Raw genomic sequence first — 13,730 nt, 5'->3', positions numbered from 1 at the left:
CATTATGCATGCGCCCTTAAAATAGCATCTGAACAAAGCACCACTGACTTTAAACCAGTTTTTTTTCTGAAACTGCAAAATAGCACCAGGGAACGTTTGAGCCAGAACACGCCTCCTCCTTTCGCCGAACCGCCCCTTGGGGCACAAGATCATTCTCTAATTTACCGACGCGTGGCGGTGGAGGGAAAAGAACGCTCTGCGCCAGATGCAAACTAGCAACGACACATGCGTCAGTGTAGAAAGTCAATTGCGCCGGATGCAAGATAGGGCCCTATATGTCTGTGTGTCTGTCTGTCAATCTATCTTTATTATCTTTATGACGGCTGTTTGGTAGGAAGAACATAAACACACGAGTTCTGAGGAAAAAAGAACAAATGATGATTGAGAGGTGTTCCTTTGTCTCCTGGTGCAGCTGTTCCTTCTGGAGGAGATGAGGGAGAGGAAGTTCGACACCTTCGCCCGGACCATCCAGAAGGCCTGGAGGAAATACAGCGCCAGGAGGAAGTACGAGCAGATGAGGGAGGAGGGTGAGTTAAGGAGATACGAGTAGAGAGGCAGCACAACCTCTACTTTCTACTGCAGGCCTCTGTTTTCTGTCTATTAAAACTATTTATTTCAGAATATATAAAATTCAATTAGATGAACCATCTATTATCTGGTCCCATGCCTGGATCCTGTGTTCTGATCACCTCGGTAACGTGTGGTCTCGTGCTCAGCCTCGGACATCCTGTACAACTCGAAGCAGCGGCGCCGGAACAGCATCAACCGGAACTTCGTGGGCGACTACCTCGGCCTGGAGCACCGGCCCGAGCTGCGGCAGTTCCTGGCCAAGAGGGAGCGTGTCGACTTCGCTGACTCTGTCAATAAGTTCGACCGCAGGTTTAAGGTGGGATCCATATTCCGTGGTGACCTTTGCGGTGTAAAGCGCGGTAACACATCCGTCGATGTTCACGGGGACTCTGCACTGAGACGCATCCAGCATGGCTGTTGGATGGTTGTACATCGCATCGTGTTTCTGATGCCCTTTTCTGTTTCAACTGCTGGAACTCAAATTTTTATTATAGACCATTTTCATATTGAACTTTAAAACAACGTTAACTCCCCACAGTTTGCCCACAGAGCGAGCGAGGTTAGTGTGAACCTTGAGACGTGAAGCCACCGCTCGCATGTCTCCCCGTGTTTTCTCAGAGCACTTCTGTACTTATTTGTACCGTTGTCCCACATCAAGGATAACCTCTTCCCCCCCCACCTTGATCCTCACACACAGTCCGTGAGGCGGGACCTCATCCTGACCCCCAGGTGCATCTATCTGATTGGCCGAGAGAAGGTGAAGAAGGGCCCTGAGAAGGGCCAGATCAGAGAGGTGCTGAAGCGGAAGCTGGAGTTCAACAGCATCAGTGGTGTTTCTCTGAGGTAAGAACCACCCTGTCCACAGCACTGAGAGGTAGACAACACTGTCCACAGCACTGAGAGGTAGGCAACACTGTCCACAGCACTGAGAGGTAGGCAACACTGTCCACAGCACTGAGAGGTAGACAACACTGTCCACAGCACTGGGAGGTAGGCAACACTGTCCACAGCACTGAGAGGTAGACAACACTGTCAACAGCACTGAGAGGTAGACAACACTGTCCACAGCACTGAGAGGTAGACAACACTGTCCACAGCACTGAGAGGTAGGCAACACTGTCCACAGCACTGGGAGGTAGACAACACTGTACTGAGAGGTAGACAACACTGTCCACAGCACTGGGAGGTAGACAACACTGTACTGAGAGGTAGACAACACTGTCCACAGCACTGAGAGGTAGACAACACTGTCCACAGCACTGAGAGGTAGGCAACACTGTCCACAGCACTGGGAGGTAGACAACACTGTACTGAGAGGTAGACAACACTGTCCACAGCACTGAGAGGTAGACAACACTGTCCACAGCACTGAGAGGTAGGCAACACTGTCCACAGCACTGAGAGGTAGACAACACTGTCCACAGCACTGAGAGGTAGGCAACACTGTCCACAGCACTGAGAGGTAGACAACACTGTCCACAGCACTGAGAGGTAGACAACACTGTCCACAGCACTGAGAGGTAGACAACACTGTCCACAGCACTGAGAGGTAGACAACACTGTCCACAGCACTGAGAGGTAGACAACACTGTCCACAGCACTGGGAGGTAGACAACACTGTCAACAGCACTGAGAGGTAGACAACACTGTCCACAGCACTGGGAGGTAGACAACACTGTACTGAGAGGTAGACAACACGGTCCACAGCACTGAGAGGTAGACAACGCTGTCTCCAGCACAGTGTTATCATCAACGATGTTTCTGTATATTTATCAACAATTTCTCTTAGTACTGAACGTTCAGAAATTCCGAAATGATTGATAGAAATGATTTGTAGCAAGAAATTGGCTGGAAAGAAAATGACATTTGGGCATGTATTATTCTTGAGACATTCATCAGATGTGTTTTAAAGAAGTCATTAGCTCTGTTAGAAAAGGGACATAGTGCAGGTTTAAAATACACCTAAAGACCATGACAGCAGAACCCTTTAACATCCCCCACCTAACACCACATGACCGTGGCGTTCTCCTGCCTTGATCCGGGCTCTAACCCGGGGCTCTAACCTGAGGCTCTAACCTGAGGCTCTAACCTGAGGCTCTAACCTGAGGCTCTAACCTAAGGCTCTAACCTGGGGCTCTAACCTGAGGCTCTAACCTTGCTCTAACCCGGGGCTCTAACCTGAGGCTCTAACCTGAGGCTCTAACCTGAGGCTCTAACCTGGGGCTCTAACCTGTGGCTCTAACCTGAGGCTCTAACCTGTGGCTCTAACCTTGCTCTAACCTGTGGCTCTAACCTGTGGCTCTAACCTGGGGCTCTAACCTGGGGCTCTAACCTGGGGCTCTAACCTGAGGCTCTAACCTGAGGCTCTAACCTGGGGCTCTAACCCGAGGCTCTAACCCGTGGCTCTAACCTGGGGCTCTAACCTGGGGCTCTAACCTGAGGCTCTAACCTGAGGCTCTAACCTGGGGCTCTAACCTGAGGCTCTAACATGGGACTCTAACCTGAGGCTCTAACCTGGGGCTCTAACCTGGGGCTCTAACCTGTGGCTCTAACCTGGGGCTCTAACCTGGGGCTCTAACCTGAGGCTCTAACCTGGGGCTCTAACCTGGGGCTCTAACCTGGGGCTCTAACCTGGGGCTCTAACCTGAGGCTCTAACCCGTGGCTCTAACCCGTGGCTCTAACCCGGGGCTCTAACCTGAGGCTCTAACCTGGGGCTCTAACCCGGGGCTCTAACCCGTGGCTCTAACCCGTGGCTCTAACCCGAGGCTCTAACCTGGGGCTCTAACCTGAGGCTCTTACCTGGGGCTCTAACCTGGGGCTCTAACCTGGGGCTCTAACCTGGGGCTCTAACCTGGGGCTCTAACCTGTGGCTCTAACCTGGGGCTCTAACCTGGGGCTCTAACCTGTGGCTCTAACCTGTGGCTCTAACCTGGGGCTCTAACCTGGGGCTCTAACCTGAGGCTCTAACCCGTGGCTCTAACCTGCTCTAACCTCTGCTGACCTCCCCTGCAGCACCAGACAGGATGACTTCTTCGTGCTGCATGAGGCCCAGTACGACAGCCTGCTGGAGTCCAACTTCAAGACGGAGTTCCTGAGCCTGCTCTGCAAGCGCTACGAGGAGAACGTCAAGAGCAGACTGACGCTGGCCTTCGCTGACAGGTCCACTCACACGCACACACATACACAGACACACACACACAAACGCACACACACACATGCACACACACACATCATGCACACACACGTGCACAAACATGCACACACACACATACACATACTGTATACACTTACACAGTGCATACACACACAAATGCATTCACACACACATCCACGTCCATCGTCTTATCATACTGCATGTCAAATCTATACCTCAAGTTTAACTTAACAACAGCTACAGCTGTTAAGTTAGTTAGTTTAGTCAAATACGGGTGAGCAGTAAAGTCAGGCCTGCAGTCATTTCCATTTATTATCAAATTAAGTTGTGGAGAATAAAAGTACCAACTCCGCACATGGCATCCATCAGACAGGACGTGGTACACATTCCCTCCCCATCACAGAGCCCATTGGCTGATGGCTAACGTGTAACCTCCCCATCACAGAGCCCATTGGCTGACGGCTAACGTGTGACCTCCCCATCACAGAGCCCATTGGCTGACGGCTAACGTGTGACCTCCCCATCACAGAGCCCATTGGCTGACGGCTAACGTGTGACCTCCCCATCACAGAGCCCATTGGCTGACGGCTAACGTGTGTGCTCCCCAGGCTGGAGTTCAAGGTGAAGAAGGAGGGCTGGGGCGGGGGGGGCAGCAGGCTGCTGCTCTTCCAGAGCGGCCCGGGGGACCTGGCCCAGGTCAAAGCCGGAGGGAAGACGCTCACCGTGACCGTGGGCGACGGGCTGCCCAAAACGTCCAGTAAGCTTCTCTTTGGGTTTTAAGGATCTTAAAGCGGCTGTGTGAGTTCAACGTGATGCTACGTGCTGTGTGTGTGTGGTGGACAGCCATATTGTGACTCTCTCTCTCTTACCAGAAAGGTCACCCAATGATATGAAATGATTGTTGTTTGACTAGAACCGACCAGGAGGACTGCTCCGCAGTCCCGTGGGGGGGGGCGCTCCCAGCAGCCCAGAACAGGTACACACTCGTTCCCATATCTTTATCTCTTCACGCCAGGGAACCCCCCCGACCGTGTGTCTGGGGTCTCATTGGTCAGTTGGATCCTCCTTTGCTCACCAAAGACCCTCCTTGACTCCTCCTTCTCCCTCAGGGCACGCCAATGGGGCTGCTCCTTCTTCCAGAGGCCACGCCCCCCAGAGGGAGGTGAATGTGCCCTACAGCGCCCCCCAGAGGCAGGGCCGCCCGCCCAGCGCAGCACTGCCCAAACTGGGCTCCCACAAAGCCCCCCGATTACAGACCCCCAAGCACCAGCAAGGGAACCAGGACTTCCTCAACGTGCCGGACCAGGGCATGTCCGGGTGAGTCCAGGGCGGAACGCTTAGTGGGAAGGAAGCAGGGAAGGAAGGAAGGGAAGAAAGAAAAACTGAGGAAAGAATGAATGAAAGAATGAATGAAAGAAAAAGAAAAGGAAGGACAAAAGGGTGAACATTATCAAACAGAAATCAGTCTCACCAGAAGGCCGCTGTCCCCCCCCCCCCAGGGCCCAGAGGAAGAGGAGCGTGGGGCACCGGCCCCCGCCCGCCCCCAAGCCCCGGGCGCAGCCGCAGGGCCCCCAGTGCCGCGCCCTGTACCAGTACGTGGGCCAGGACTCCGACGAGATCAGCTTCAACATCAACGACGTCTTCGACCTGGTCAAAGAAGGTGGGCCATCAGGGGCTGGGGCTACAGTACAGCTAGCATCTACAGCTAGCATCTACAGCTAGCACATACAGCTAGCATCTACAGCTAGCACATACAGCTAGCATCTACAGCTAGCATCTACAGCTAGCATCTACAGCTAGCATCTACAGCTAGTATCATCAGCTAGCATCTAGAGCTAGCACCTACAGCTAGCACCTACAGCTAGCATCTATAGCTAGTATCTACAGCTAGTATCATCAGCTAGCATCTACAGCTAGCACCTACAGCTAGTACCTACAGCTAGTATCTACAGCTAGTATCTACAGCTAGTATCTACATGTACTGTCTACTTGTAGTGTCTACTTGTAGTATCTACATGTAGTATCTACATGTAGTATCTACATGTAGTGTCTACATCTAGTGTCTATATCTAGTATCTACATGTAGTATCTACATCTAGTGTCTATATCTAGTATCTACAGTTTCGTGTCCGGGGGCGAGGTTCATGTGCTCCTCTGACCCACAGACCCTTCAGGCTGGTGGACCGGCAAGATTCAGGGGCGTGAAGGCCTCTTCCCTGGGAACTATGTGGAGAAGATCTGATCCGACGGCCCTGTCGGTCCTACAGGCCTGAAGGAGAGCAATAGCACCAAAGAGAGATGGAAGACTTGCACTGAACTCTTTGACTTAATTATGAGTCAGTCCGATTAACATCAGCAATCAGATGGTATTGATGGCATATCTTTGGTGGAATTGACAGCTACAGTGTTAAAGAAAATAATAATAAAAGTTAACTATGTGAGGCAACCTAGTAGCTCCTCACTCCCACGTGATTGGGGTGGGGTGAACTGTAAACATTAGATTGAGGTATTTAAGGACGCTGTAATATCGGGCGTGAGTACTAGACGCCTGCGTCTGATATTACCCGTTCGGCAGCATACTGTCGAGAGCATCTTGTTGTGTTGGCGTGTGTTGCTAGAAGCCTCTCAGGTTTCATCAATTGCTGTTCAGAACGTCCTGCTCTATAGGACCTCTATAGGACCCCCCCCCCCCCCCTCCTCGCTGCTCTGCTTTTTAAAACCACCTGAACTTTCTGGTTCTGCTTTTACCGATAGCTCATATCAATTATCTTTTGCTAAAAATGTATTTCATATGTTTTAGGTTACAATATTGTGGTACTGCTGTTTTTATTAACAGATGTTTGTGCCATTTACAGAAATGGCTGGATTGTTTTGAACCTATTTTAGATTTGCTTTTGTAAAGTTTTTTCAAACTGTAATTTCAATCAATGGCGTTTAATTGTACATGAATTAAACACGGAAAGACAATGACTGTTGATCACACTCCTACACACTGGTCGAGGCGCCTCAGAATATTTAAGGATTTAATCCGTAGTAAGGTCTGACGTGGACTCCTGAACAGGGGCGGTTCTGGGGTGGGGCCAGCCGGGGCCAGTGCCCCCGTAAAACTGAGCTCGTGGCCCCCAGTGGGCCCCCCTCCAATCTTTATTTTTTTTACCTCCGCCCGGCCGGGGGGTCGATTGCTTGCGATGGTGTGGCACTGAAGCACAAGGTGGTACTTGAGATTTATAATATATAATTTTGACTTTATTGCTGTTGGTGATGTATGATACTGAGTGGTTTGATGTCAGTGAAGGAAACCCAAAAGGTCATAATATTGACGATTGCTTTAACCAATGAAACATTTCAAATGTATAATATTGACAATTGCTGTAACTGAAGGAAACACGTAATACGATGCTACTGAAATAAATGCTGTGAGGGGAAAAAGCCAATTATTGTATGTTGTGTTTTTGAATGCATTACTTAGTACTAAACTAATTTTTTTGCGTCCCGGGTTCAATGTGCCCCTCCAACAAAACAACTGGCCCCAGTCTGCCCCCCCGCCACCCCCAGTGAAAATGTGTCTAGAACCGCCCCTGCTCCTGTAGGGCGAGATGTCCCCGTTAGTCCTTTAAAAATGTATGTGTGTGTGTGTGCGCGTGTGCGTGGGGCAAACTTGGAGAACTAGCATTGCAATTACAAGTTGTTCAAGTTTCTGATGATCAAGCATTTATAGGGTGACAGTAGCTGTCTCTCTGCTTTGCTCCGTCTCTATCGTTCTCTCTCTCTCTCTCTCTCTCTCTCTCTCTCTCTCTCTCTCTCTCTCTCTCTCTCTCTCTCTCTCTCTCTCTCTCTCTCTCTCTCTCTCTCTCTCTCTCTCTCTCTCTCTCTCTCTCTCTCTCTCTCTCTCCTGTATATGTCAGTGGATTCTAGAAGATAAAACTCGTAATTCAATTCAACACTTTCCACACAGTTCGTGCGCACAATACCACCAGAAGCAGTGGCCTCCGTTAGTGAAACACTCGTTATGTTGAAACGTCTAGAAGTTAATGGATACATTTTAAATCGAATTCAAATTGCGAATTCAAAAACATCCTCGATCCAGATTTCCAAACATAAGAAGACGAAACCCCCATTAAGGAATGTGTCATTCATTCATTGACCGGAGCGACTCGTTGGTATTCCTGATGACAGAGTGACAGAGTCAGAGTGACAGGCTCGACCCGTGCAACAGGATCTGAGGATACATCTGCTCCACCTCTAAATCCACCTGTTGTTCCGCTGGGAATCAGTTGGAGTTGAGCTTTGGTTTGGACAGCGGCAGCAGCATGGAAGGTAGGCTCCTCTGTCGGTTCTGATTTCGGTAGCTCTCTCTCTCTCTCTCTCTCTCTCTCTCTCTCTCTCTCTCTCTCTCTCTCTCTCTCTCTCTCTCTCTCTCTCTCTCTCTCTCTCTCTCTCTCTCTCTCTCTCTCTCTCACACACTCAAAATGCGGCAAGCTATTCAACAGCAACTGTTGAGAGCTTTAATGTCATTACATTTAATTAGGCCAACAGGAGGACAGTAAAAGTGTAATTTCTTATTTTCCTATGTCCTAATGATTTTTGGCAGCAACATTTTTTAGGGATCAACTATAACTACAAATCTGATGTATTTGTAGGCCACTAAATTAATAGTCTAGTGTACTTAGGATTTTAAACATTTGAAAATATATTTTGTTCTGTGAATGAAATGGGATTCGGGAAAACCTCATTCAACAAACATTCAATAAAAATATGCATATCCATCTTACCATTTATCTATCTATCTATCTATCTATCTATCTATCTATCTATCTATCTATCTATCTATCTATCTATCTATCACTCTATCTATCTATCACTCTATCTATCTATCTATCTATCTATCTATCTATCTATCTATCTATCTATCTATCTATCACTAACTAACTAGATATTGTAGGTTCCCCCTGGAATGAGAGGGTGTCTGGAGTGTTTGCCTATGAGAGTTCAAAGGTCGACTGGTGTGAGGAGAACTACAGGCACTCTGAACATGTGGTTGAGTACTTTAACACGGTAAGAAACATGACTCGGTTATTATATGATAAAGGTTACATCAACATAAACAGTGATATAAAACCCCAAAACATTTTCAATGGAATGCGTTTCTTGTTAGCCAAGACCTTCGCTACCACATGAATATGAAATGAAGGAGGATGTTGACGAATGAACTCTCTGATGTTCCCCCATAGGTGAGCAACCTGATCTTCTTCATCATATCTCCCATGATGCTGTACCTGCTACACCCCTACGCGAGAGAGAGGCACCTGGCCGTTCACCTGGTGTGGCTCATGATGGTCTTCGTCGGTCAGCCTCTCTTCTCCTCTCTCCAAGCGGTTCTCTTAGTCTGAAGCCTCTATGTCTGACGTGTGTTTCCAGTGATTGTACGCTGAAGGCTCTCTCCTTCCTCTGTATGGCCACAGGGGGGTTCTCGCTCTACTTCCACATGACTCTGAGCTTCCTGGGCCAGATGCTGGACGAGCTGTCCATCCTGTGGGTGCTGGCTCTGGGCTATGCCCTCTGGTTCCCTCGCAGGCGCTTCCCCTCCTTCATCAAGGACAGGTACGCTGCCCTTTCAGTGTGTGTGTCTGTTTGTGTCTGTGCGTGTGTGCGTGTGTGTGTGTGTGCGTGTTTGTGTGTGTGTGTGTGTGTGTGTGTGTGTGTGTGTGTGTGTGTGTGTGTGTGTGTGTGTGTGTGTGTGTGTGTGTGTGTGTTTTGGTCTAATTTGGTTGGATAATTGAGGTTTGATCCCAGTGCAGCTTCTCTAAATTTCTACTGGCTTTCATTGTTTTCTTCTCCTGCTTCAATCCAAACACAGAAGGAGCTTTGGGAGGTTGGTCCTGATTATCACGGCCCTCACCACAGTGTCGTCCTTCGTCAAGCCTACCGCCAATGCCTACGTCCTCAACGTCTTTGGCCTCCAGCTGCTCTATGTACTGCGGATGGAAATGAAACAGTATGTTCAGAACCAGTATATATATAGGTATATATATGTACAGTAGGTATATATAGATGGCCCCCATTTCTACATTACTGCCTCCGCTTGGCGGAAACACAAGACCTGGTAATTGTTATGGTGTCACATCCTAGGAAACCTGATGTTGACATTCTGAATATTGCCCTGGGAGCCCGGGGATCTCAGACCCCGTGGGGATCCCAGTCTCAGCCGCCCTCCTCTCTCTGTGTGGCAGCTGTACGGACCCCAAGGCGCTGCGTCTGGCCAAGAGGATGGTAGCTCTGTGGGTGCTGGCCATCGCCTGCTGGATCAGCGACCGCTTCGGCTGTGCCTTCTGGCAGGAGCTCAACTTCTGCTACCTGCATGGGATCTGGTAGGTCCCGCCGGGGGGGTCACGGGATCTGGTAGGTCCCGCCGGGGGGGTCACGGAATCTGGTAGGTCCCGCCGGGGGGGTCACGGGATCTGGTAGGTCCCGCCGGGGGGGTCACGGGATCTGGTAGGTCCCACCGGGGGGGTCACGGGACCTACCAGGTCCCAGCGGGGGGTCACGGGACCTGGTAGGTCTCACCGGGGGGTCATGGGACCTGGTAGGTCCCACCGGGGGGTCATGGGACCTGGTAGGTCCCAGCGGGGGGTCACGGGATCTGGTAGGTCCCACCGGGGGGTCACGGGACCTGGTAGGTTCACCGGGGGGTCACGGGATCTGGTTGGTCCCACCGGGGGGTCACGGGACCTACCAGGTCCCAGCGGGGGGTCATGCGACCTGGTAGGTCCCGCCGGGGTCATCCTTGTTTCTCTTTAAGTGTGTTCCACATGGAGTGGTTGTTCATGCCCTTGTGTTGTTGTGTGACTTCCAGGCACATCCTGATTGTGATGGCTGTGGCTCACGGCACGACCCTCATCGCCTTCCTAGACGCCAGCTATGAGATTCCCTATTCCCTTCCTGGAATACAGTACTGGCCATGTGACCAGTGGGAAGTCGGATTGCCCCACATTGTACTAAAAGGCAACACCAAGTTGAGGAAAGAATGCTAGCGAACCAAATCTAAAAGAAGAAAATTAGCTGCCGGAAAAACCTCATGCATGTTCCGTCATTTTTTCCCAGTATGCAACTATTATTAAAGGTGCTATAGATATCGTACTCTATTGGTATCGTACTCTATTGGTACAGTACTCTATTGCCGCTTTTCCACTGCATGGTACCAGCTCGACACGACTCGACTCAGCTCGCATTTTTTGCGTTTCCACCGCGAAAACATGGTATCTGGTACCTGAAGTGGCTGCTTTTTCTAGTACCGCCTCGCTCTATGTTCCAAGCGAGCTGAGCTGATGCTAAAAGGTGACGTCGGCAGACGGCCGGCCACTGATTGGCCAGAGAGTGTGACGAAGTCACGAGAGCGACATGGCAACCATGCTGGTAACAGCCATAGCAGCGCCGCAGCCAACATATTCCACTTCTTCAACTTCTTCAACATGCCAGCTAATAATACGAACACGAATACCATCGCATCGTTGTCTTCCATTGTTGTTATGTGGGTTCTGTCCATGTGTGGGTTGCGTAGGTGTTGTTTGCGTCGCGTACAAAAATACGTCACGGCCCTTTCGCGCAGCCGACCCCGCCCACGTCCAGGAGGTACTATTTGCGGTGGAAAAGGACCCGTGCTGCTACCGTGTCGAGTCGTGTCGAGTCGTGTCGAGTCGAGCTACATGTGCGGTGGAAAAGCGGCATATGGTACAGTACTCTATGGTACAGTACTCTATTGGTATCGTACTCTATTGGTACAGTACTCTATGGTACAGTACTCTATTGGTACAGTACTCTATTAGTACCGTACTCTATGGTACAGTACTCTATTGGTACAGTACTCTATGGTACAGTACTCTATGGTACAGTACTCTATTGGTACAGTACTCTATTGGTACCGTACTCTATTGGTACAGTACTCTATGGTACAGTACTCTATGGTACAGTACTCTATTGGTACAGTACTCTATTGGTACAGTACTCTATGGTACAGTACTCTATTAGTACAGTACTCTATGGTATAGTACTCTATGGTACAGTACTCTATTATGCCGCTTTTCCACTGCATGGTACCAGCTCGACACGACACGACTCGACTCAGCTCGCATTTTTTGCGTTTCCACCGCGGTACCATGGTATCCGGTACCTGAAGTGGCTGCTTTTTCTAGTACCTACTCGCTCTAGGTTCCAAGCGAGCTGAGCCGATGCTAAAAGGTGACGTCGGCAGACGGCCGGCGACTGATTGGCCAGAGAGTGTGACGAAGTCACGAGAGCGACATGGCAACCATGCTGGTAACATCCATAGCAGCGCCGCAGCCAACATGTTCCACTTCTCCAACTTCTTCAACATGCCAGCTAATAATAGTAATGTTATCTATGTCCTCCATTGTTGTTATGTGGGTTCTGTCCATGTGTGGGTTGCGTATTTGTTGTTTGCGTCGCGTACACAAATACGTCACGGCCCTTTCGCGCAGCCGACCCCGCCCACGTCCAGGAGGTACTATTTGCGGTGGAAAACGACCCGTGCTGCTACCGTGTCGAGTCGTGTCGAGTCGTGTCGTGTCGAGTCGAGCTACATGTGCGGTGGAAAAGCGGCATTAGTACAGTACTCTATTGGTACAGTACTCTATGGTACAGTACTCTATTAGTACAGTACTCTATGGTACAGTACTCTATGGTACAGTACTCTATTAGTACAGTACTCTCTTGGTACAGTACTCTATGGTAAAGTACTCTATGGTACAGTACTCTATGGTACAGTACTCTATTAGTACAGTACTCTATGGTACCGTACTCTATTAGTACAGTACTCTATTAGTACAGTACTCTATGGTACAGTACTCTATGGTACAGTACTCTATTAGTACAGTACTCTATTAGTACAGTACTCTATGGTAAAGTACTCTATGGTACAGTACTCTATTAGTACAGTACTCTATGGTACCGTACTCTATGGTACCGTACTCTATTATTACAGTACTCTATTAGTACAGTACTCTATGGTACAGTACTCTATGGTACCGTACTCTAGAGAGCTTACCGTTCTCCATAATAGTGTTTAAAAGAAATAGCTGTCAAAGAAAATGACCCCATGGACATTTTTTATATGCTTAAAGTGAATGCATTCAACCTTTTTAACTCTTCACTTATATACCATTGGGTATTTTGGCAGTCATTGGACTTTTTAACCGCAATGAAATATTGATATTTGTTGTTTTTTCAATTTTTTTTATAGAATTACAATTGTGTTATAGAATGGAAACCCATTCCTAATAACTGCATGATGTGTGTATTGCATTTATATTCATTGCACTTTTACACTTTTATAATCAATTTAAGCATCTCCAATGTTGTATTACCTTGAATGGATCCATTCTATATTTATCAACTTTTTAGTAAATATAAGAATATTTAGTACAACTAACTTAAGCAAGTGCTGAGATTCAGACTAGCAACAATGTTATTTGTCTTCCGTTTTCATTGGCTCTTGCCAGACTTTAAAAATGATGGAGTTTGATTACAGTGTTTGTAAACATTAAGTCTGAGGTATATATTAAATTGAAATGAATGGAATGGGATGATGAACATGTAATATAATATGAAATATCTAGTCAATGGGATCTAATAACGGGTTAGTTATCACATACCAAATTGTTGATATAATATGAACTTGGATATGGAGATACTTTTCATATATTTATGTGTATGAACCGGCATATATTCGTGGCTGTCACCATATGTTGCTAAAATCGTCTGCTCCTCTATGTCAGAAACCACTTATTTTGATCATAGTAAGTGACACCTCTTTTGTCATGTATTGAGATGTTTCAGGTACTCCAGGTACTTCAGGTATTTCAGGGAATGTTGAGGTATTTTTTTACTGTGGGATACAACAATAGATAGAATAGAAAGCTTTATTGTCATTGTACAAGTACAACAAAATGCAATGAGCAGCTCCATACATGCATACATGTAATCGAATAT

General features: G+C 48.4%; 2 protein-coding genes across 3 annotated transcripts in view; both read left to right on the top strand.

The window, feature by feature from the left end:
* Positions 1–7,159, top strand: part of myo1f (myosin IF) — an 18,949-nt gene extending 11,790 nt beyond the window's left edge. Inside the window, exons 20-28 of the mRNA XM_060067636.1 lie at positions 413–527; positions 717–886; positions 1,268–1,413; positions 3,584–3,730; positions 4,334–4,482; positions 4,639–4,701; positions 4,835–5,042; positions 5,225–5,385; positions 5,891–7,159. Of these exons, the coding sequence (XP_059923619.1) occupies positions 413–527; positions 717–886; positions 1,268–1,413; positions 3,584–3,730; positions 4,334–4,482; positions 4,639–4,701; positions 4,835–5,042; positions 5,225–5,385; positions 5,891–5,967 (1,236 nt within the window). The 3' untranslated portion in view covers positions 5,968–7,159. The remainder of the gene's footprint in view (positions 1–412; positions 528–716; positions 887–1,267; positions 1,414–3,583; positions 3,731–4,333; positions 4,483–4,638; positions 4,702–4,834; positions 5,043–5,224; positions 5,386–5,890) is intronic.
* A 447-nt stretch (positions 7,160–7,606) lies between these two features.
* acer1 (alkaline ceramidase 1) lies at positions 7,607–11,675 on the top strand. 2 transcript variants are annotated; one of them, XM_060067659.1, is made up of 8 exons: positions 7,607–8,042; positions 8,659–8,780; positions 8,957–9,071; positions 9,188–9,326; positions 9,583–9,720; positions 9,956–10,093; positions 10,579–10,870; positions 11,549–11,675. In XM_060067659.1, the coding sequence occupies exons 1-7, from the start codon at positions 8,036–8,038 to the stop codon at positions 10,754–10,756; spliced, it is 837 nt and encodes a 278-aa protein (XP_059923642.1). In that variant the 5' UTR covers positions 7,607–8,035; the 3' UTR covers positions 10,757–10,870; positions 11,549–11,675. The 2 variants fall into 2 exon arrangements, with proteins under 2 accessions (XP_059923642.1, XP_059923643.1); XM_060067660.1 differs by having other exon boundaries at positions 7,610–8,042; positions 8,668–8,780; positions 11,549–11,637.
* Positions 11,676–13,730: the final 2,055 nt, after the last annotated feature.

This window comes from Gadus macrocephalus, chromosome 12, assembly GCF_031168955.1.
Source record: "Gadus macrocephalus chromosome 12, ASM3116895v1".
NCBI classification, from domain to species: Eukaryota; Metazoa; Chordata; class Actinopteri; order Gadiformes; family Gadidae; genus Gadus; species Gadus macrocephalus.
Note: the sequence above shows the minus strand (reverse complement) of the source record. Positions and strands in the feature narration are given on the sequence as shown.

What these genes read in the sequence shown, in the direction of transcription:
- acer1 (XM_060067659.1), top strand. An exon ending in GCTCATGATGGTCTTCGTCG is followed by an intron (nt 9,072 to 9,187) that starts GTCAGCCTCTCT and finishes GTATGGCCACAG; the next exon opens with GGGGGTTCTCGCTCTACTTC. An exon ending in CTGCGGATGGAAATGAAACA is followed by an intron (nt 9,721 to 9,955) that starts GTATGTTCAGAA and finishes TCTGTGTGGCAG; the next exon opens with CTGTACGGACCCCAAGGCGC.